The sequence below is a fragment of the Strix aluco genome, chromosome 22 (assembly GCF_031877795.1).
Source record: "Strix aluco isolate bStrAlu1 chromosome 22, bStrAlu1.hap1, whole genome shotgun sequence".
Classification (NCBI taxonomy): Eukaryota; Metazoa; Chordata; class Aves; order Strigiformes; family Strigidae; genus Strix; species Strix aluco.
The window spans coordinates 1294116-1311222 of record NC_133952.1 but is presented as its reverse complement, the minus strand read 5'-3'; the positions used below and the strand labels follow the sequence as shown (position 1 = coordinate 1311222).

At 47.4% G+C, this 17107-nt stretch overlaps 1 protein-coding gene across 2 annotated transcripts in view; it reads left to right on the top strand.

Moving 5' to 3' along the window:
- PRDM16 (PR/SET domain 16) overlaps positions 1–17107 on the top strand; it is a 342713-nt gene that overhangs the window by 278292 nt on the left and 47314 nt on the right. For both annotated transcript variants that reach the window (XM_074848082.1, XM_074848081.1), the window contains exon 4: positions 7988–8122. In XM_074848082.1, coding sequence (XP_074704183.1) covers positions 7988–8122 — 135 coding nt within the window. The remainder of the gene's footprint in view (positions 1–7987; positions 8123–17107) is intronic.

Genomic DNA, 17107 nt, shown 5'->3' with positions numbered 1-17107 from the left:
AAAATGCGTACATCAGCCAAACTGTCAAAGGCAGATCCTGCAACTATGGGATGAGAAGGTTTATTACACTTTCGGCTTCTGGGGAGGGATGTTATAGCAACAGGACGCTGGGTCACTGATGGCAAACTCATGGTTGCTTCGTTTCTTCATGCACACTAGGAATCCATTAAGCTAACTGACGACAGATCCCTAGGCATTCCAGTCCTACAGCACACCTCTGCCGAGGCCAAATGTTGGACGCTGCCCATTAAAACGTGAAAGAAACAACCCAACAGAGAGCCCACAAATTAGACAAGCAGGAAACCTCAAATGATGTGCAAAAAAAATTGTAAACGGTCAAGAGAATTTTTCCATAACTTTTGCTTCATAACTCAGCATTTCTGATGTTAATAAATTATGAAACAGAGCCTTTGCAAGATCAATGAGCCTTTTGGATCCAGATCCTGAATGCTGTTCAGCAGACAGCAGATGAAGCTGCAAAGCGAGTCCTGGAACATGACAACCATTTCCTTTTGGCCGGCCAGAGATGAGTCTGAACCACAGCCCCAGCCAGCGCTCTGGGGCTGGATCCAAGCTTCGTGTCTCTGCAGTGCGCCAGTTTAAACCCCTGTACTCCAAATGAACGAGAAGGTGCGTTTGTTTTAACCAGATAGACTGAAGAGGAGAAGGATGGGGACTTTGGAGTGGGGAAAGAGCATTCTGTGAAAAGATAGCGAACGTCTCGGCAAGACAAAATCACGGCGCTGTTACGGGCAGGGAAGGGGAGAGGAGCTGAGAATGCTTGGCTGGACTGTTGGATTTGAAGACAAAAATGATGGGAGGTGCCTTGGGTGAATAAATAAAAGTATATACTGAACTCACCGTCTGCAGCAGAGGGGAAAAAAGATGAACTTAGCTTTTGGCATGTCCAGTAAAAAAACCAAACAAAACATTGAGAAATCCATAATTGGGTGGGTGGGATAAAATGGAAGACTGATCAGAGGGAGATGAGGCAGAGGAAGTGCTCCCACCATAATTAACTTTATGAGAATGCCCACAGGCTGCAGTCCAGATGAAAGCTTGCTTGGCCAGCAGGTCTGCAAGTGCACATGTCTGTCCCAGCCCGCCTGCAGCTCAGCCTGGGGAGAAGGTAAAGACAGACAGAGCGTGTCCTGCACCGCCCAGGGCCCCGGGGGCAGCCGCGCCCCCGTCCGGAGCTGGCTGATGGAGAAGGTGAAGTGGCGCTGCCCCGCAGCTGCCTGCAATAGCAGCGCACAGTGGGCTTAGACTTGCAAAAATGTTACCAATTGCTAATTATAAATTTATTTTCTCTTCTCCTCCCCTCCCTTATCTTCTCCCTTTTCCACCCCCTCCTTCTCCTCTGATAACTTCTTTTAATGTCTAAGCCAAATTATCCATCAGAGAGACCTCCCTACTGCCTCACTGGTTTCAGAATGCAAAGAGCAAGCAGAGGTACAACCATTACATTTCAGCTCCACCAAGTCAGATTCCTGCTCATCACATGTGATTTTCTGCTGTTTTTTTTCTTCCTGTGGCATCTTTTTTTTTTGCTGTTGGTGCTAAATATCTGATATCAGCCTTCACCTATCCAGGAAAACAGGGATATCTATGGACGAATGGTCTCATGATTAAAGCTACTGATGAGTCCTGGATAGAGGTGAACTTAGTTCTGGTTTTAACTGTGAATAACCCGTTGGTTTAATCAAGCCAGGTCGGACTGTTTTAATGAGCACATCCCAAACCAGGTGGCTGTGGTGAATTGAGCCTTCCAACAGTCCGCGGCGGGATGAATCCCTCTGTGCTTCCAGTTGCTGTCTTTAATTTACCCATAGATAATACTATTTGCCTCCCTCTTCTTTTGCCAGTTGGTCTTCTTCAGAGCATCAGTCATTCAGTGCTGGTCATGCTTCTTCTAAAAAACATATAAAAATGAACAATTTATGTGCATTCCAAAAGCAAGCCTCAACCAGAAAATCTTTTTTGTTACTGATAATGATTTGTAAACAGTTGGTTTGAAGAATTTTAGCAGAGGAAATTTCTGATTTCCTTCTGGTCTGTACTGGAAGAACATGTGGTAACAGGTTTCAGTTTGTTTTTCCGGAGTTTTTTAAGGTGGGGGGAAGAGGGACTTAGAATATTATTCCGTGTGTGCACATTTGACAGAGGAAAAAAATTATATACTGCAGATAGTGATTTGTGATTACTATTGGATTTCTCAGTATTCTTTAAATTGTGATATAACTTTCATGTAGAACATCAGAAAAGAGCGTGAGTGTGTGAACTTGATCTTTAATTAGAGGTGTCAACCACAAAGAGCTGGACTCGCGCGAGAACGCCCTGACTCTGTAACAGCTCCCGCAGCACTTTGTACGATCAGTGGATTACACACACTGTATCTCACCAAGTCTGAGAAAAATCATCCTCTCTGACAGTTTGTCACTTTGTTAGACAAATATTGAAGCATCCTGGTAAATTAACATTTAAGGTATTTGCCAACCTTGGACATATCACCTGTACTTCTTACTTCAGCTGTAGGGGAAAGGCCAATACTGTGTGTTTGCAAATACTGATATTTTGTGGAACATTTAAAGGCAGGATTTATAAGACTAGCCTGTGTTCTTGTAGATACTATCTTGCTTTTATTTTTGTAGCTGCGATAAATTGCAAGTATCTAATGAATACCTAATCGCCAGGCACTAAACAGCTAGTAGCTTAACCTATACTTAACTTTGTTTGCTCCTGGATTGTGGGCACACAGGAAAAAAATGCTATTATTAATCAGGCAGATAATGTTCCTTGAAAATTAGCTAGATAAATCTAGACTTAGAAGGGTTTACAGCAAGCAAAACTGTAGAGCAGCCACTCTAAACAACTTTGCTAATAATCTGTTTCACATCATTACATCCTATTGTGATTGATTTTTACTGATTCCTGATGAATGTTTCTTCCTTGGAATTAATGAGTGAGTGAAACTGCAGCGCATGGAAGAAGTGTAAGTCAGAGACAGGTCTCCCTGGTGTGTGTAAAAGGTGACACACCCAAAACATGCAGTTTTGAAGGAGTTTCTGCTTCTGTAGCTGCACTGCGGTGGCGGTGGAAGGCAGCTCTTGGCCCTCGGTGGCAGGTGAGGGCCGGACGCGAAGGAAGGGGCGTCGTTCCGGGGAGACGCTTGCGGAGGCTGAGAACTCGATCCCGCGTGTCGCGGCTCCCTTCGGCACCTCAGTCCCAGGCTCGCTGTCTCCTGCCGCTACGCGCTGCTGGGCCGCGGGGCCGGGGTCGGGGCAGGAGGCCTGCGCGGTGCTTCTCCCCCCTTGTCCGCTGCGCTCCAGCTGCCCGCACACTTGGCGGTTCTTCCCGGGGCCAGATACTCCCCTGCGCTGCCGGGATTCACCCCCTTGGGGTCTGTCCATCTGCCTGAGCACCGTTAGATTGTCACAGCTCGAACCGCAGCCTCTCAGCCGTGGGCTGCCCGCACGCTTCCAGCCCATCGCAACTGCAAAGGAGAAACCTGTGAGCAGAAGTCCTGGGAAACTCCCTGGTTAAAAATGATGCCTTTTACTAATAGATGCAACGGGGTAGTAGGACTCGCGTAATTACTTCACTGCAGTTCGGCTGGCCAGCGGTGACCTATTGCTGTTTAACAGCGGTGTTGCTGGCAATACTCTGTCCGCTCTCCTTGACCTCCGTAACATTTATTTTGTTTTCTAGCTGTTCTGGTTTCAGAGGTTCCTCACGGATAACGGCAGCAGCGTACCGTTCGCTGAGGGATGGCAGGATGCAAAGCACCGTGCAGGGATGCTGCTGGGCCGTAGTTCGCGATGCCTTGTTCTATTTCTGGAGTAGAGTGAGTGTGTGTGAAAAACAGGGGCTTAAGTTCTCAGGGTTTCATACGACCTCTTTTTTTCTCATTTTGATCTGTGAGATTTCACACCCCCTGTTTGGGTTTTAAAGCTCCACTCAGATAAAACCACAGAGTTTCAGGTGACTTCTAGCTAAGCCAGGACCTCATTCTGAAGCAGAGCTGTCGAGCCTTGTGCAGGGGCCCTGCAAAACAGTTGGTGAATTTGAGCTGAATTCTGGGGTTTCCCAGAGCTATCTGAGTGTCTTCAGCCAAACAACTCTAGAATATGAAAGATATGAAGAAGAAAGAATATGAAACTGTAAGATACAGCTGTGAAGTAAAATAGACTATTTGTGTAGTCCTGGAGTTTGCCATATTGTATTCCCAGGGTGACTTAATTTCACTGATTGCTGCTGTATAAATTAATGGTACTGGGAGGATAGTGGGACGCTGCTTCTTCAAACCATTAAAAATTACATGCTCTATACCCAAACCGTTCAGTGGCTTCAAATCAACAGCTCACCACTGACAATTCATCTCGGATTTGTTTTCTGTGGGAGCTGCTACCACTTTCTGTCTAGGTGTGTGTCCCCTCCTGCCCCTCAAGGTGCTGGCTTGGCTACTCAGCTTCGGTAGCTAATTTGGGGTCAGTAAGGCCAAAACAAGGACTTTAATCTCAACAACAGTCAACAGCTTTACTCAGCCTCCATGTTCCTAGAGGTTCCCTGAGATAAAACAGAATTTTTCGTTATTTTAGCTTGAGTAAACTCAGTAGAGTTTTTCAACCCACATTAAGAATGTTTCTTTTTTTGTTTTTTTTCTTGCAAAGTTCAAACTACATTAAATTGGCTTCCTGTGATATTACTGCCGTATATCAGGCCTTCGCTATTACGAGTAGAGCTCAAGGGGAGGTAAACAAGGGCACTTATAAAGTACCAGTTCTTGAGAAAGTGTCTTGTTAGGGAAGAGCAGGGGCTTTGGTGGGCAACGTGGCCAGCGCACGGTGCTGGGTTCAGCTCTTGGCTGCGTTCAGTAACACGTTCTAATGATCTGCGACTCGTTTGCCTAAGGAGTTTCCTCTGCTCCCTTTCCTTTTTCCCCTTAGAAAAGGGAACTGTGTTCACTGTGGGAGGAGATTTATCATTGTTTAACTGGTGAGTGGTGAGAAGCGATGGGATCGAGCCGTGGGGACCGAAGAGCGAGTGGGGAGCGGGCCAGGGCTTTGCAAGTGAGGAGACCCGGTGCCAGGTAGAGTGGAGGTGGGAAGGAGGGAGGAGGGAGACTGCACAGGAGGAGCGGGCACCGAGGCTTATCCTGGCGAGGGGATGTCAGAGGGGAGGTTTGCGAGCTCAGAACACGTGCTGCTGGGGCAAGAGAGGGAAAAGATGCTAGGGCTGATGGGCAAGAACCTGGGATTTGGAGAAAAAAAATCTGAGTCCTGGAAGTTAGGGCTGCTTGGCAAAATGCTTGGGACTGGGGTTCAGAGCAGGGCTGGATAACTTGCAATTAACTAGGTGGCATGGGGTGAAGTTCATGGAAATGGGCAAAAGCTTTGTGCTTAACTGCCCCGCAGTCCTCTTGAGAGCCTGAACACACGTCATTCACCCTCTCCTGCACCACAAGGTCTCTGCGACTCGAGGACAGAGAGCCTGCGAGCTGCTGAGGGTGGGACCTGCGCTGCCGCGGCGCCTGCACGGTGCCGGCTTTGCTGAGGTGCGTCACGAAACCTCCTGCAGCGGTGAGCCACGTGCACGACGTGTGAAGACACAAGGAGGGATGGCTGCTGTTAGCTTGCTTTAAAAACCAAGTGAACAAAACAAAAGCGAAACAAGTGACTGAGAATTAGCTCGCATAAACCAGAATTTGCTCACAGAATTTTAACAAGATCGTCTGCAGAGAACGTCTCGCCGATGCAGTTTTTGACTTGTGAATTCAATACTGGTTTGGAGAGGGGAGCTCCCTCTCATTTACCAAACCTGAGTGGACAGATCTGCTCTAGAAATTAACTGGGACAGTGTGGCAAAGGACGTTGCCTGTGCAACTCCTGTTTTATTTACTCAGGAAGCTGGAATGCGAGGCACGAACAAGGCAGGGTTCTCTCCAAGAGGAAGGATGATGTGTCGTGGCCAAGACAGTTGAATTGAAAACTAAACTCCACCACTGCTTCTGCTGCTGTGTTCTGAGGAAGTCATTGAAGCCAAACTTGCCTTAAGTGGCCATTAATTGTGTGTTCCTCATTATCTTTGAATGCCCAACTTGAGAGCTGGGAGTCTAATCCGGAGAGCTGCCGCGGCGTCAGGGGGTCCTGAACGCCAACAGGAACATGCAAGAGTACAGCGGTGCTGGGTGTCATCTCTTTGCCTTGTTTCTTGAGCTATAAAGTGAGTTTATTAGGAATCCCTCACAAGCGTGTTATAAAACTACAGGACAGTTTGGGCACACGGTGTTGCCGTGTGTAGTTTTTGTTTAAAATTCTATGGTGCGTTATATTAATGCGGCTCTTTGACCTCCTGCTTTGCTGTTACAGAGACGAGGCCCGTCTGTTCCGCTAAACCTGCGGAAGTAGGATTGGTGAGCAACGGCCAGAGCGTCCCCACGCAGGGGATTCATGAAACTGAGCGCAGGGAGGGTTGTTCCTCTCACCAGTTCTCTCCCAAACAAACACATTTTCTGGGAGCAAATGCAGCGTTTCACTGAGGCTTCAGTGCTCTATTTTGATTAGGAAGGAGGAAGCCACATGCCAATGGCGTGATTTTCCCTTCGTCCATTTTAATAGGCACAGCTTGGCAGAAGGTGGGGCGTGCTGGATGTGAGAGGCCGGGTCTGCCTGCCGGGAGTGCGGGGCTGCTGCTGGAGGGGTGCGGGGCCGATGCGGCGCGGTCCGGACGCTCCGCGGGTGTTGGGAGCCAGGGAGCAAGATCTTGGCTGACAGCGTCGCTCCAAGATTTCTCAGCCTGACCTTATACTTGATCTGTTGCTGTCGTCGCTGCGTTTTAATTTTTTCCTTTTCTTTGTTCCTACCTTTTCTTTTTTCTCTGTCTTGAAATAGATGGGAAAGTATTATCGTATCCCATGAGATTTTGAGAGAATTAATTGCTAGTAAAAGCATGTTAAGAGCTTTTGATGACTGAAGTAATTTGCAATGACACAGGGTCTGGTAGGGGTAGAGGGAAATCTAAGTCTAGGGAAAAAAGGAGTTTCTGTAAAAAGGAGGCCCACTCATGAGCAGAATAGTCTTGCCACACTCAGGACTCAGAGGCCTTTTCCTCATTTTGATGGTGTCCTGTGTAATTTTTTAAATGTGCTTTTGTGTGTGAGTTGCAAAATGGATCGTCACAAGCGTCGGTGTGGAATGCTGAGCATCTTCCCTGTTTCTGTGTCATCGACCTTGCTTTACTGTCTTAAGAAAAAATAAGTGCTAAGTCTCTTCCTGGTAAAAGAGCAGTTTTCTTTAGACCACAACCCTTTAATAAACCCTTTTTTTTCACACCTGGACTTTTAAGTATTTGAGGGTTTTATTTGGAAGGATACCTCTTTTGCACACTAGCCAAATTTTATCTCACCTTGAACCACACAGATCCTCTAGACTAGTCAGTGAATTTCTCATGTAGTAATTAAATAAATGAAAGTATCATTTGTTATAGCAGTTTTAAAAATATAATTTCACAGCACTGTGGAAAGTGACCTGTTTTGAAAGTTTGCTTAAAAAGGGAATGTAGTTTTTTATTTATAACAAAAAATGATCCTGCATGAAAGGATAAAATAGATAATGTGAAGATGGAGCCAAGGGCCTTGTCATTAAAATCAGCACAGTCTGGAGAAGTTACCTGCTTTGATTGCTTCAGCTGGTGTGGATTCTAGAGCCGTGTCTTTGTCTCCGCAGCAATTGCAATCCTGAGCCTGTTACTCGTGGACAGCTCTCATGTATGTCCTTGGGGGTTCTGCTAACCAGGAACTTCAGATTAGGACTAAGAGCTGATTTCAGTCTTGTCATATGTCTCTTTATTAATGATACATACCATCCAGCTTCCTCCTTTCCATTTCTTGTTTGGAATCCTGCATTGCAAATAGTTCTCCTTTCTTTCTTTCTTCTGTAGCTGCCCTTTGATATCAGATGACCCATGTATTTCTTCTCCTGTTCTGCAGATTGCTGATGACCTGGGAAATGAGAAATTCTGTGTTGATGCTAGCCAGAGTGGAGCTGGGAACTGGCTGAAGTACATCCGCGTGGCCTGTTCCGGTGATGAGCAGAATCTCGCCGTGTGTCACGTTAACGACCAGGTAACGACCCCAGCAGCTTCTAGGTTGCTGTGCTCACCTCACCCCTTCAGCAGGTGCTGGGGTGGGTTGCCCAGAGGATGGTGTGTAGTGGCAGCACTGCATGGAGGCGACCGAGGGATTCATCTGTTCAGCAGCTTTGCTGCAGCGTCCCTGGAATGATCTAAAACCCCTGAACTCATGTGATCTCTCAATCCCTGGCTCCTTTTGTGGTGGGGAAGATCGTGTGAAACGTTAACACCTGGTGTGAAACATAGGTTATCTTAACAAAACACAACGAGACAAATGGAAACCAGTGCTGGGTATTTTGTTGCCATCAAAACTGTAGAAGGTTTATGTTACCAGCTGACAGTGGTGGGCAGAGAGCGCGATTCCACGCTGCAGACTCAGTTGTTGTCTGTGTTGAAGAGGGGGGTGAGAGTGGGAGATGGTCTGGGAGTCTGCGGAGGAGCGAGAAAAGTATAAACCTGATGGGTGTGTTACAGAAACGCTGGTAGAGCAGGGTCTGGGTGGGGGTGTGGGCGAGGGATATTACATAGAATTAATAGGATTTTGGTAATGTTAGCTAATGTTTGTAAAGTTCTTTGAATCTTAAACCCCAAACTGGATTCAAGCTGAGCAATCCAAGTCGGGAGTTTCACAAAGCTTAAATTGAGCACAATTCAAATATAAGTTGCTGTTTCAGACCTAACTTAAATGAGAAATGCAGTCTTAATGTTCTTACCAGTTAGCAAACAGGAGGCGTATTTGGATGCACACAAAAAATGAGCTGAGGATGGAAAAATATACTTCTCACAAAAACATTTAAAAGTTGGTGGCAGACAGGGAAGCTAGAGTGAATCTGAAGTAAGCCAGCTCATGTAAAATGAGAGTAGCTCAGGGTGCACCAGAATGTCAGCCCACTTTGTGACCTTAGTTCCTGTTTTAAAATGCTTTTAAATAACTTAACTTTGGATACAGAAAAAAAAAAAAAAACAACACCAAACCAAAAATATCACAACTGTTCATGATTTAAGCAATCTTGAAGAGATCGAGGCACAAAGCTCTACATTTCAGCCTGCTCAGTTAAAATGAGCTGCTGATTGCTTCCGTGCCCACTCACCACTACTCACAAGTGCTCTTACAACAAGGAGCCTTCTAACCAAGAGCCAACATTTATCATCAACTCCTTGTCTTGCACCGTGAGCTGCTCGGTGCCTTCTGTGACACACACAGGGCTGCTCCTCTGTCTCAGTTTCGCAGAATGACAGGATAAATATCTTGGGGGCCGTGACAGGATAAATATCGCAGGGCCATTACATTTTCCCTCACCTGTTACTGAGGTTTTCTACCATCCGTCATTCCGCTTGGTGGGAGTCTGCGGCTGGCCCGGCTCCCTTCCGCGCATCCTGCGGTTATCTGGGCACAAACCGTGGGACCAAGGGGCACCTCCTTGGGCTGCCGGACGATGCAGCGGGACGATGCAGCTGCGTACGCTGCCTGCTGCTGCATGTAACTACAGCTTTAGCGAGTCCGTTCCCTGCCTACCTGGACGTTCTGCTCAGCGGTCTGTGCAGGTGACTTGTTCATCCTTGCAAAAGGGGGGTGAAGCTGTTACTGAGAATTTTTACCAGCAGCAGGAGAAAAGCACAAATATTGAAGAGAAAAACCAAATATTTTGAATTTGGGTTTCCTAAAAAAAGTCAGACTGGGGAAAGAAACTGAGTTCACAGGGTTTGTTTACATGAACACACATTTCTTCTTTTTAAAATGTTAACTTGTGCGCTGCCGGCTTTTCCCAGGTTCTTATAAATCCTTAGCTACAAATACATACAAAATTTGCCAGAAACCTGAGGGCTGTATAACATTTTATTCTAAGCCCAGTCCACTGCATGTCCTTCTGTCCTTGTCCCTCATCTGGAGATTTTTGGTTGTGCGTATTTTTAGTGCATGCAGCAACCTGATTGGAAAGAACAGCTGTTTATCATACACACTCATCTTCTTTTCTTTATTTTGTTCTCAGTAATGTCCACTCTTTTACAACTTCTTAATAAATAAATTTAATAAAGTCACATAGAAGTGGACAGGTGGCGAGCAAACACTTTTTCAGGAGGAAGAAAATAAAAAGGTGCAGAATATAATGAAAGAGTAGCAAAGCAAAATGTTTTCTCCCCCTCAGCCTTCTTTCCCGAAAGATTGAAGAGTCTTAGGTCAGGCCAGCTGGTGGGAATGAAAAAGTCCAGTGTGAAAAACCAGCAGATGATGGTGATTGATAACTAGAGGCACCGGATGCTTTGGGGGGGAGGAGTAAAGTCAGAGTAAGGATATACTGTTTCCTAAGCTATTGATTAGGACAGCCTATGGGCTCATTTGGTGGGGGCAGTATGTAGAGGAATCAGCAGCACATTAAAATCTTTGTCAATTTTTGTATTATTATTTGTAGAGGAGACAATTTAACCATGTTTGTTCTGGAATTTCCTATTCATTCCTAGTTTTCTCTCACACCACTGCTACACAAACCCAAGTCTCACTACTTTCTCTCCTGCAGAGTTTCTGGTGTTAGTTGGTGGTTACTTCTTTTATTGAAACTGATAATAATTTTTCTGGATTGTGAAGCTTCAAAGAATAGAGATGGCTGCGAGTGTTATTGGGTTGTCACCAAAACTGAGAGAGTAAGATAAATAGAAAAGAAAAACTGTCTAACAGTCCGTAAGCATGTCTGTCTGCGGGCTGATACGTGCTCTTGTCAGACTCGGTGAATTCATAATTCACAAGTAGCCAGGGTGTCTTTTGGATACAACCTCCTGTATTTGAACTCTTTGGCACTCAGAATAAAATTCCTAGATTGCAAAATCAAGTTCTTCATCCTGGTCCTAAGAAACACTGGACTAGTAAACACCAAAGCAAAGCAGCAAACATTGTCAAAGATACTGTAGTTAGACGTGGTTGGAGGGTACAAAACATTTTTACACTTCCTTACTTTTTATTTAGCTGATGTCAGTGTGAGCTCCGTGCTAATAAAAAGGGGGGGTGTGTGTTACAGATCGTCCTCCCGCGGACGCCTCTGAGTGTGAACAATTCTGTTCACGTGGGTGCTCCACTGAAGTCGGGGGCATTGAGCTGGATTCCGCAGAGCAGCGCGTGTTTGTGGCCAGGGCCGTTGTATGCTTTCAGAATGAATCCCCTCATTTTCCCTGTGGGATTTATTCAGAAAACTAAATTCATGTCAACTTCAAACTTTTTCTTGTGCAGAAAACCCCACATTCATTCAAGGGGGGAGTTCTGTTGGGTGCTGGTGCTCTGAGCACCCTGCCCGTGAGAAAGGAGAGACCTCAGATGGGAGAGACTCAGACGGGAGGGATCTCAGACGGAGGGATCTCGGACGGGAGGGATCTCAGACAGGAGGGATCTCAGACAGGAGGGATCTCAGACGGGAGGGATCTCAGACGGGAGGGATCTCAGACAGGAGGGATCTCAGATGGGAGGGATCTCAGACGGGAGGGATCTCAGACAGAGGGATCTCGGACGGGAGGGATCTCGGACGGGAGGGATCTCAGACGGAGGGATCTCGGACGGGAGGGATCTCGGATGGGAGGGATCTCGGATGGGAGGGATCTCGGATGGGAGGGATCTCAGACGGGAGGGATCTCAGACAGAGGGATCTCGGACGGGAGGGATCTCGGATGGGAGGGATCTCAGGCCCTTACGAGAGTGACTCCTAAAGCTGGACATGTTATAAATTTTCAGAGTGACTAAGCATTGCTGATTTCTACCTAGTGCTATCTCCTAGTGCTGCTGTTCTTAACTTTATTTAATTTCACGTTGCTAGCAGGGTATGTTTTTTCCAGAACAGGGACACAAAAAAGAGGGAGGAAGGCTGTATCATTCCTGTTCAGTAGGCACGCAAAGATTTGGGTTTTGTTTGTAAGTACCTAAAGAAAAGAAAAGCTTTTGCAATAAAAGATTACCCACAAAATAACTAAGCAGCATTGTCATGATAAGAGCCAGGACAAGCTTTTAATCAAAACCATTTGCTTTTCAGGAAAAAAATAAACATGTTTACATGGGGAGATGGTACTTTGTGCCTCCCCCCTCCCCAGACCACATTCTGTTCTTCTTTACACTCCTGTAACTTGGGAACATTCCCAGGAATGTACAGAGAATTTTTCTGGGTTTTTAGTGAAGTAATTGACAGCAGAATCTGGACCTCTGAATGTGGGGTTTTTTTCCAATTTACAGATTAAAATGCTGCTATTTAGAAAGAGATTAGTTGAGACATTTCATTAACTATTTTTCAATTGTGAAACCAATTTTCACATGTAAAATAACGTTAGCCAGTTTTCTTTGTATTTATTCTTAATTGATAGGTATTTGAAAAGAACAGAAGAACCTTGATTGACTGAGATAATTGTGTTTCTAAAGGAGGACTGGAAAAGAATCGTAGAAAAATGATACGATTTGCTGAATGCATCTGGAAAATGATACATGACTTGTGTTTTATTTTTTCATGTTGCTACCGCTGCCTTCATGGGGCAAATACTTCAGCAGTTTAGCTGTTCTTATTCAGGAGACTGTAATATTAAACAGAGTATATGTAATAAATATAATAGCCACAAGCTTGCTTTCAGGATGATAGCTGCTGCTTTTGTTTGTGTTACATATATTGGAAAAAATGACTAAACAGGAGCTACAGTGATAGAAAAAATCAGGCCACTGTTTAATAAGCCCATCTTATACATGTGTGTGTGAGAGAGATATTTTCTATGTGTTTTGCATACATATTTGGTGACTCTGTTCAGGATGCCTAGGTATCTAATACAATGCCTTCAAAAGAGGAAATAAAAAGCAATGTGGCTTAGTTGAAACAAAGGGAAGGCGATTCCAAAGGAGGAAAACATCTGAACAAAAGCAAAATGTGCAGCCCCATTCTGGCCAGAAATCCACGAGGCCAAACTTTTACGTGCTCACTCCTCCTTGGGCCAGCCAGACACACAGATAGGTCTGATACTTGTCTAAGACCAGCAGTAGGTAGAAATATTTGCCTTGTTATTTCACTGGGTTGCTAGTGTAGTTAACTATTTGCAAGACAACGTAAAGCAGCTGCTTTTTTGCTCATTCTGAATTCTTTGTCCATCACTTCTGCTGCACGCTGATGCAATTAGTGGGTGTGTTTTTTGATCTTTAGGTAAACACTGCAGCTGTTTTCTCAGTTCTCTAATGCTCTTTTTTTCCGAAAGTACAAATGTGTTGCCGCAATGAAGCTAAGATAAATAGTAGACATAACTCATACAGCAGGTAAACAGTGCTGTTTCTTATGAAAGATACCTAAATAATGAGGTAATACTCGGACGGACTTTTCTCACTTGATGTGTTTCATCCCCATCTATTGCCTCGATACTGGAAACAGTTAAACGCTTACCGCGCTGTTTCTGAGCTGTGCCTGTCTCCAGAATGCTTTTTCTCAGAGAAAAGATGTACAGCTTTGATTACTTTGTGCTCTGCTCTGAGAGAGATCAGCCTCAGAAGGTGATTGTGTGTTACGGTTCTGCATTATCGATACTTTCAGGAATTGTACGAGATTGCTCGGTTATGTGCTGCAAAACGTTCTAGCCAGAGCCAGCTCTGTTAGACCCAGTTTACATCCACAGAAGCAGTTACAGAGCAGATCCGAATATCAAGCCCAGACTGGAAAAGGATTCCTCTGTTTTGTTTTGGGTTTTTTTACTTTCCTTTTTTCTTCTTTCTTTAGTGCCCCATGCCTAGAATAATTTTGATAAAAATCAAGAAATGTAGTATTTTCAGTCATCTGTGAGAGCACTACCCAAACCCTAGTTGTGTTGTTAACTATTTTGTGTTCAGTAGAACTGACTGGTCATTAGGAGAGGTGCCCCTTCTGTTGTGAGAAGTAAGAAATTATGATGTGTGAAATTTTTATATAAATGATGAACAGAAATGATTTATGAATGTAAATGTTCTGATGGATTAGTAAATCTGATCTTTTTCGGTGCACAACAAATAAAAAAGGAAAGGAAACACAGCAGTAGTTTTAATTAATTCAGACCATCAGTAGCATGATTGCTGGATGAAGTTAATTATTATAATGAAATGTTTGATGAAATTAATGTGACTCCAGCAGAATCCAACTTTTCCCTAATCATTAATGAAGCTTGTGCTATATTTCTTGAAAGACTGTAACAGACATGTTTTTATATACCAGAAGCTACTTTGTTCTGAGAACAAACAGGAGGGCAGAAGGAGTTACAGTGGCAGTGGTAGCCAATTAATATTATAATTCTGACGGAGTTTTTCAATGTAAAATTTGTGAATGTGTCTGTGAACTAGGCGTACTTTTTAGGTGGTGGTTTGTATTTTAGTGCTCATTTGGTTTGGGGTTACCAGCTGACAGAGAAGTGTCTGTTAATAGCTATTTTGAGTGCTTTTCTTTTTTCTCTTAGCTAGCTGGAAGTGATGGCACATCATGGGTTCTGCTTTTCCGAGTCAAGCCCTAAGCTCTGTGCTTACTCCTAGTCTTTCTTTTGTTTTTCAGGCAGGTTTGCCATTAGACCCAGTGTGGTTTGGTCCTGGGAAAGGCTTTTCTTGTTGAACAAGCAGGCAGGAAAGGGAGTGGAAGTGCAAATGAAAAAAATAACGAGAAAAAGGAGTTTTATACCTCTTGTAGTTTGCAGTGGAATCCATAGAACTGAACTATCCGATCTGCGAGCAGCAGTTCAGCGCAGTCCCTCGGGAAGATGTTCCACCTCCTTCCGTCCGTGCATAAGCACGGGTCTGCTTTTCAGCTGAGGCTCTCCAAGCCTCGCACAGCGAGATACTTGGATGCACAAGTTCACTTTTCCTGATGGCCTGTCGGGGAGCTGACAGGAGGGATGAGGATGGATGCGCCTTCAGTGGAAGGACTGGTTACAAACCAGTGCAAAATGGTGATGAAAGCGATGCTGAGGATGCTGGCAAGCGCAAGGGTGGGTTTCTGTGCAGGTCGGGACATCCTGTAAATCACAAGCAGTTCGATTTAATTTCTCTTCACAAACATTTGGTCACAAACAGCGTCACTGCTGCCGATTTGAAACTCTCAGAGATTTCTGGGCCGTTTCTGTTGGGCAATATGAATCTGTGTGTGCACAAGCCATGGCAGGGAAATGTGCGGGTGAAGCGGGAGGAGGGGTAGAGCCCCGCGGGAGCGGGCGAACGGCGGCAGCCGGAGGAGCCAGGCCCCTGGTGCCCGGCGGGTTTTACCCCGGGAGGTGCCGAGGCCGCCCCGGAGCCGTGTGCCCGTGCCGGGGGAGCGCGGCTCGGAGCCCCCGCGCCGGGGCATCGCCCAGGCGGCTGCACCCGCAGCCCCCGCCGCCGCTTCCCTGGCCCCGGGCCCACCGGCTCCCTGAGGGCGGCTCCGGCCCGGCAGGACGCGGGAGGCGGGGAGGGGGGTGGCGGCTTCTGCCGCCCGCGGGGGGCCCCCGGAGGTGCCGCGCCTCGCCCGGAGCAGCCAGGTCAGGCGTCCCCGCTCCTTCCCCGGGCAGCTCCGCTCTTCAGCGGCCGGGGCCGGGGCTCGGCCCGGGGCTGAGGGAGCCCGGGGCCCGCGCGGGGCCGTTGGCGGGAGGAGGCCGCCCCCTGCCGGGGCCGCGCTGCCGGGGCCGGGATCCCGCCGCGCCGGGAGCCCCGCACCGGGACACCCCCCCCTCGGCCCGGGACACCCCCCTCCCTCCCCGGTCGCTCTCCCCGGGCCGCCCGCAAGCGTCGTGGCGCCGGCAGCTGCGGGGAGCGGCCGCCGCGGGGAAGTTTTTTCGCCCGGTCGGGACGGGGGGAAGAGGCGGCAGCGCCGGTGCGAGCGGCGGGCGGTCGCCGTCGGAAGAGCCCTCGTCCGGCGCCCCGGGGCCCGTCAGAGCGGGGGGGGTGCGCTGGGGCTGGTACCGGGGTCGGGTTGTAACGCGGTTATTCACCTGCGGGGGTTTCCTGGAGAAACTCCTCCCGCGAGAGAAGCCCCGAGCGGTGACCGGGGTGTCCGCAGCTCCCCGCGGGCCGGGGGGCACCGGCCGAGGCACCCCGGCACCGGCAGCTCCCCGAGACGGGGGGACGGAGGCTCCGGGAGGGAAAATCGCCGCAGTGCCCGTGTGAGCGCGGCCGCTCGGGGCTGGGGGTCTCGCGCCCGGTGAACGGCAGGTTGGCAGAGGCTGGGTGGCACCTGATTTGGGGAATCCTGAGCAAATTGTAGTCGATATCCCGAAAAAGAGTTTCCTGCGCTGCTGTTAAAGGCAGCGCTAGTAAAACTGTGCAGTTAGTAGCTGTAACCTGTTGAATTCTCACAGTCTTACTGTTAGAAGAGGACAGGGTCCAGCATACTCTACAATTTGGACAACATTCAGAAGACGCAGAGTCTCTTGGATTTCACATAGTTCTGATCCTCAGACGAGCTCCCATCCTGCTGCTGACGTCCTGCTGCTGCTGTTTTTCACGCTTTTCCTTGCAGAGGCCTTCATGAAACGCCCTCCCAGTTGGCATTCTAGAGCTCCTCCACCCAGTCACCCATGAGCAGCGTGCGACTGGGAATGCGATTCAGTTACTGGTCCTTACAGGGAACCAGGAAACCATCTGCCAGCTCGTAGCCACTGCCAGCACACTCTTCCTCCCCAGGAACTCTGCCGTTTTGTCACAGGGAACGGGGCCGTCGGGGTCCGCTCGCGTGTAACCCAGCCGTGCCCAGATGTACAGCCGTGGTTGGTTTGGGGGTAGAACAGTCAAGATGAGTCTGTGGTGTGTATAAAAACATGTGCTAATATGTCAGCACCTTGCAACCTCACGCTTTGTTGCACCTTGGATAAAGGGGATTTCCTTCTCGTTGTGGTATTTTCTAAGAAACGCATCCTTGGAGCACGAGAATTCATTCTGGTTCAGGAAGCCTGCATAAGGCCTCGGTAGCCTTTCAGCCCCGTTCTCACGCTGTAAGTGGCCATGCGAGTGGGGCACAGGGCTGGCGGGTGCTCTCTGCCTTGTCTGAAG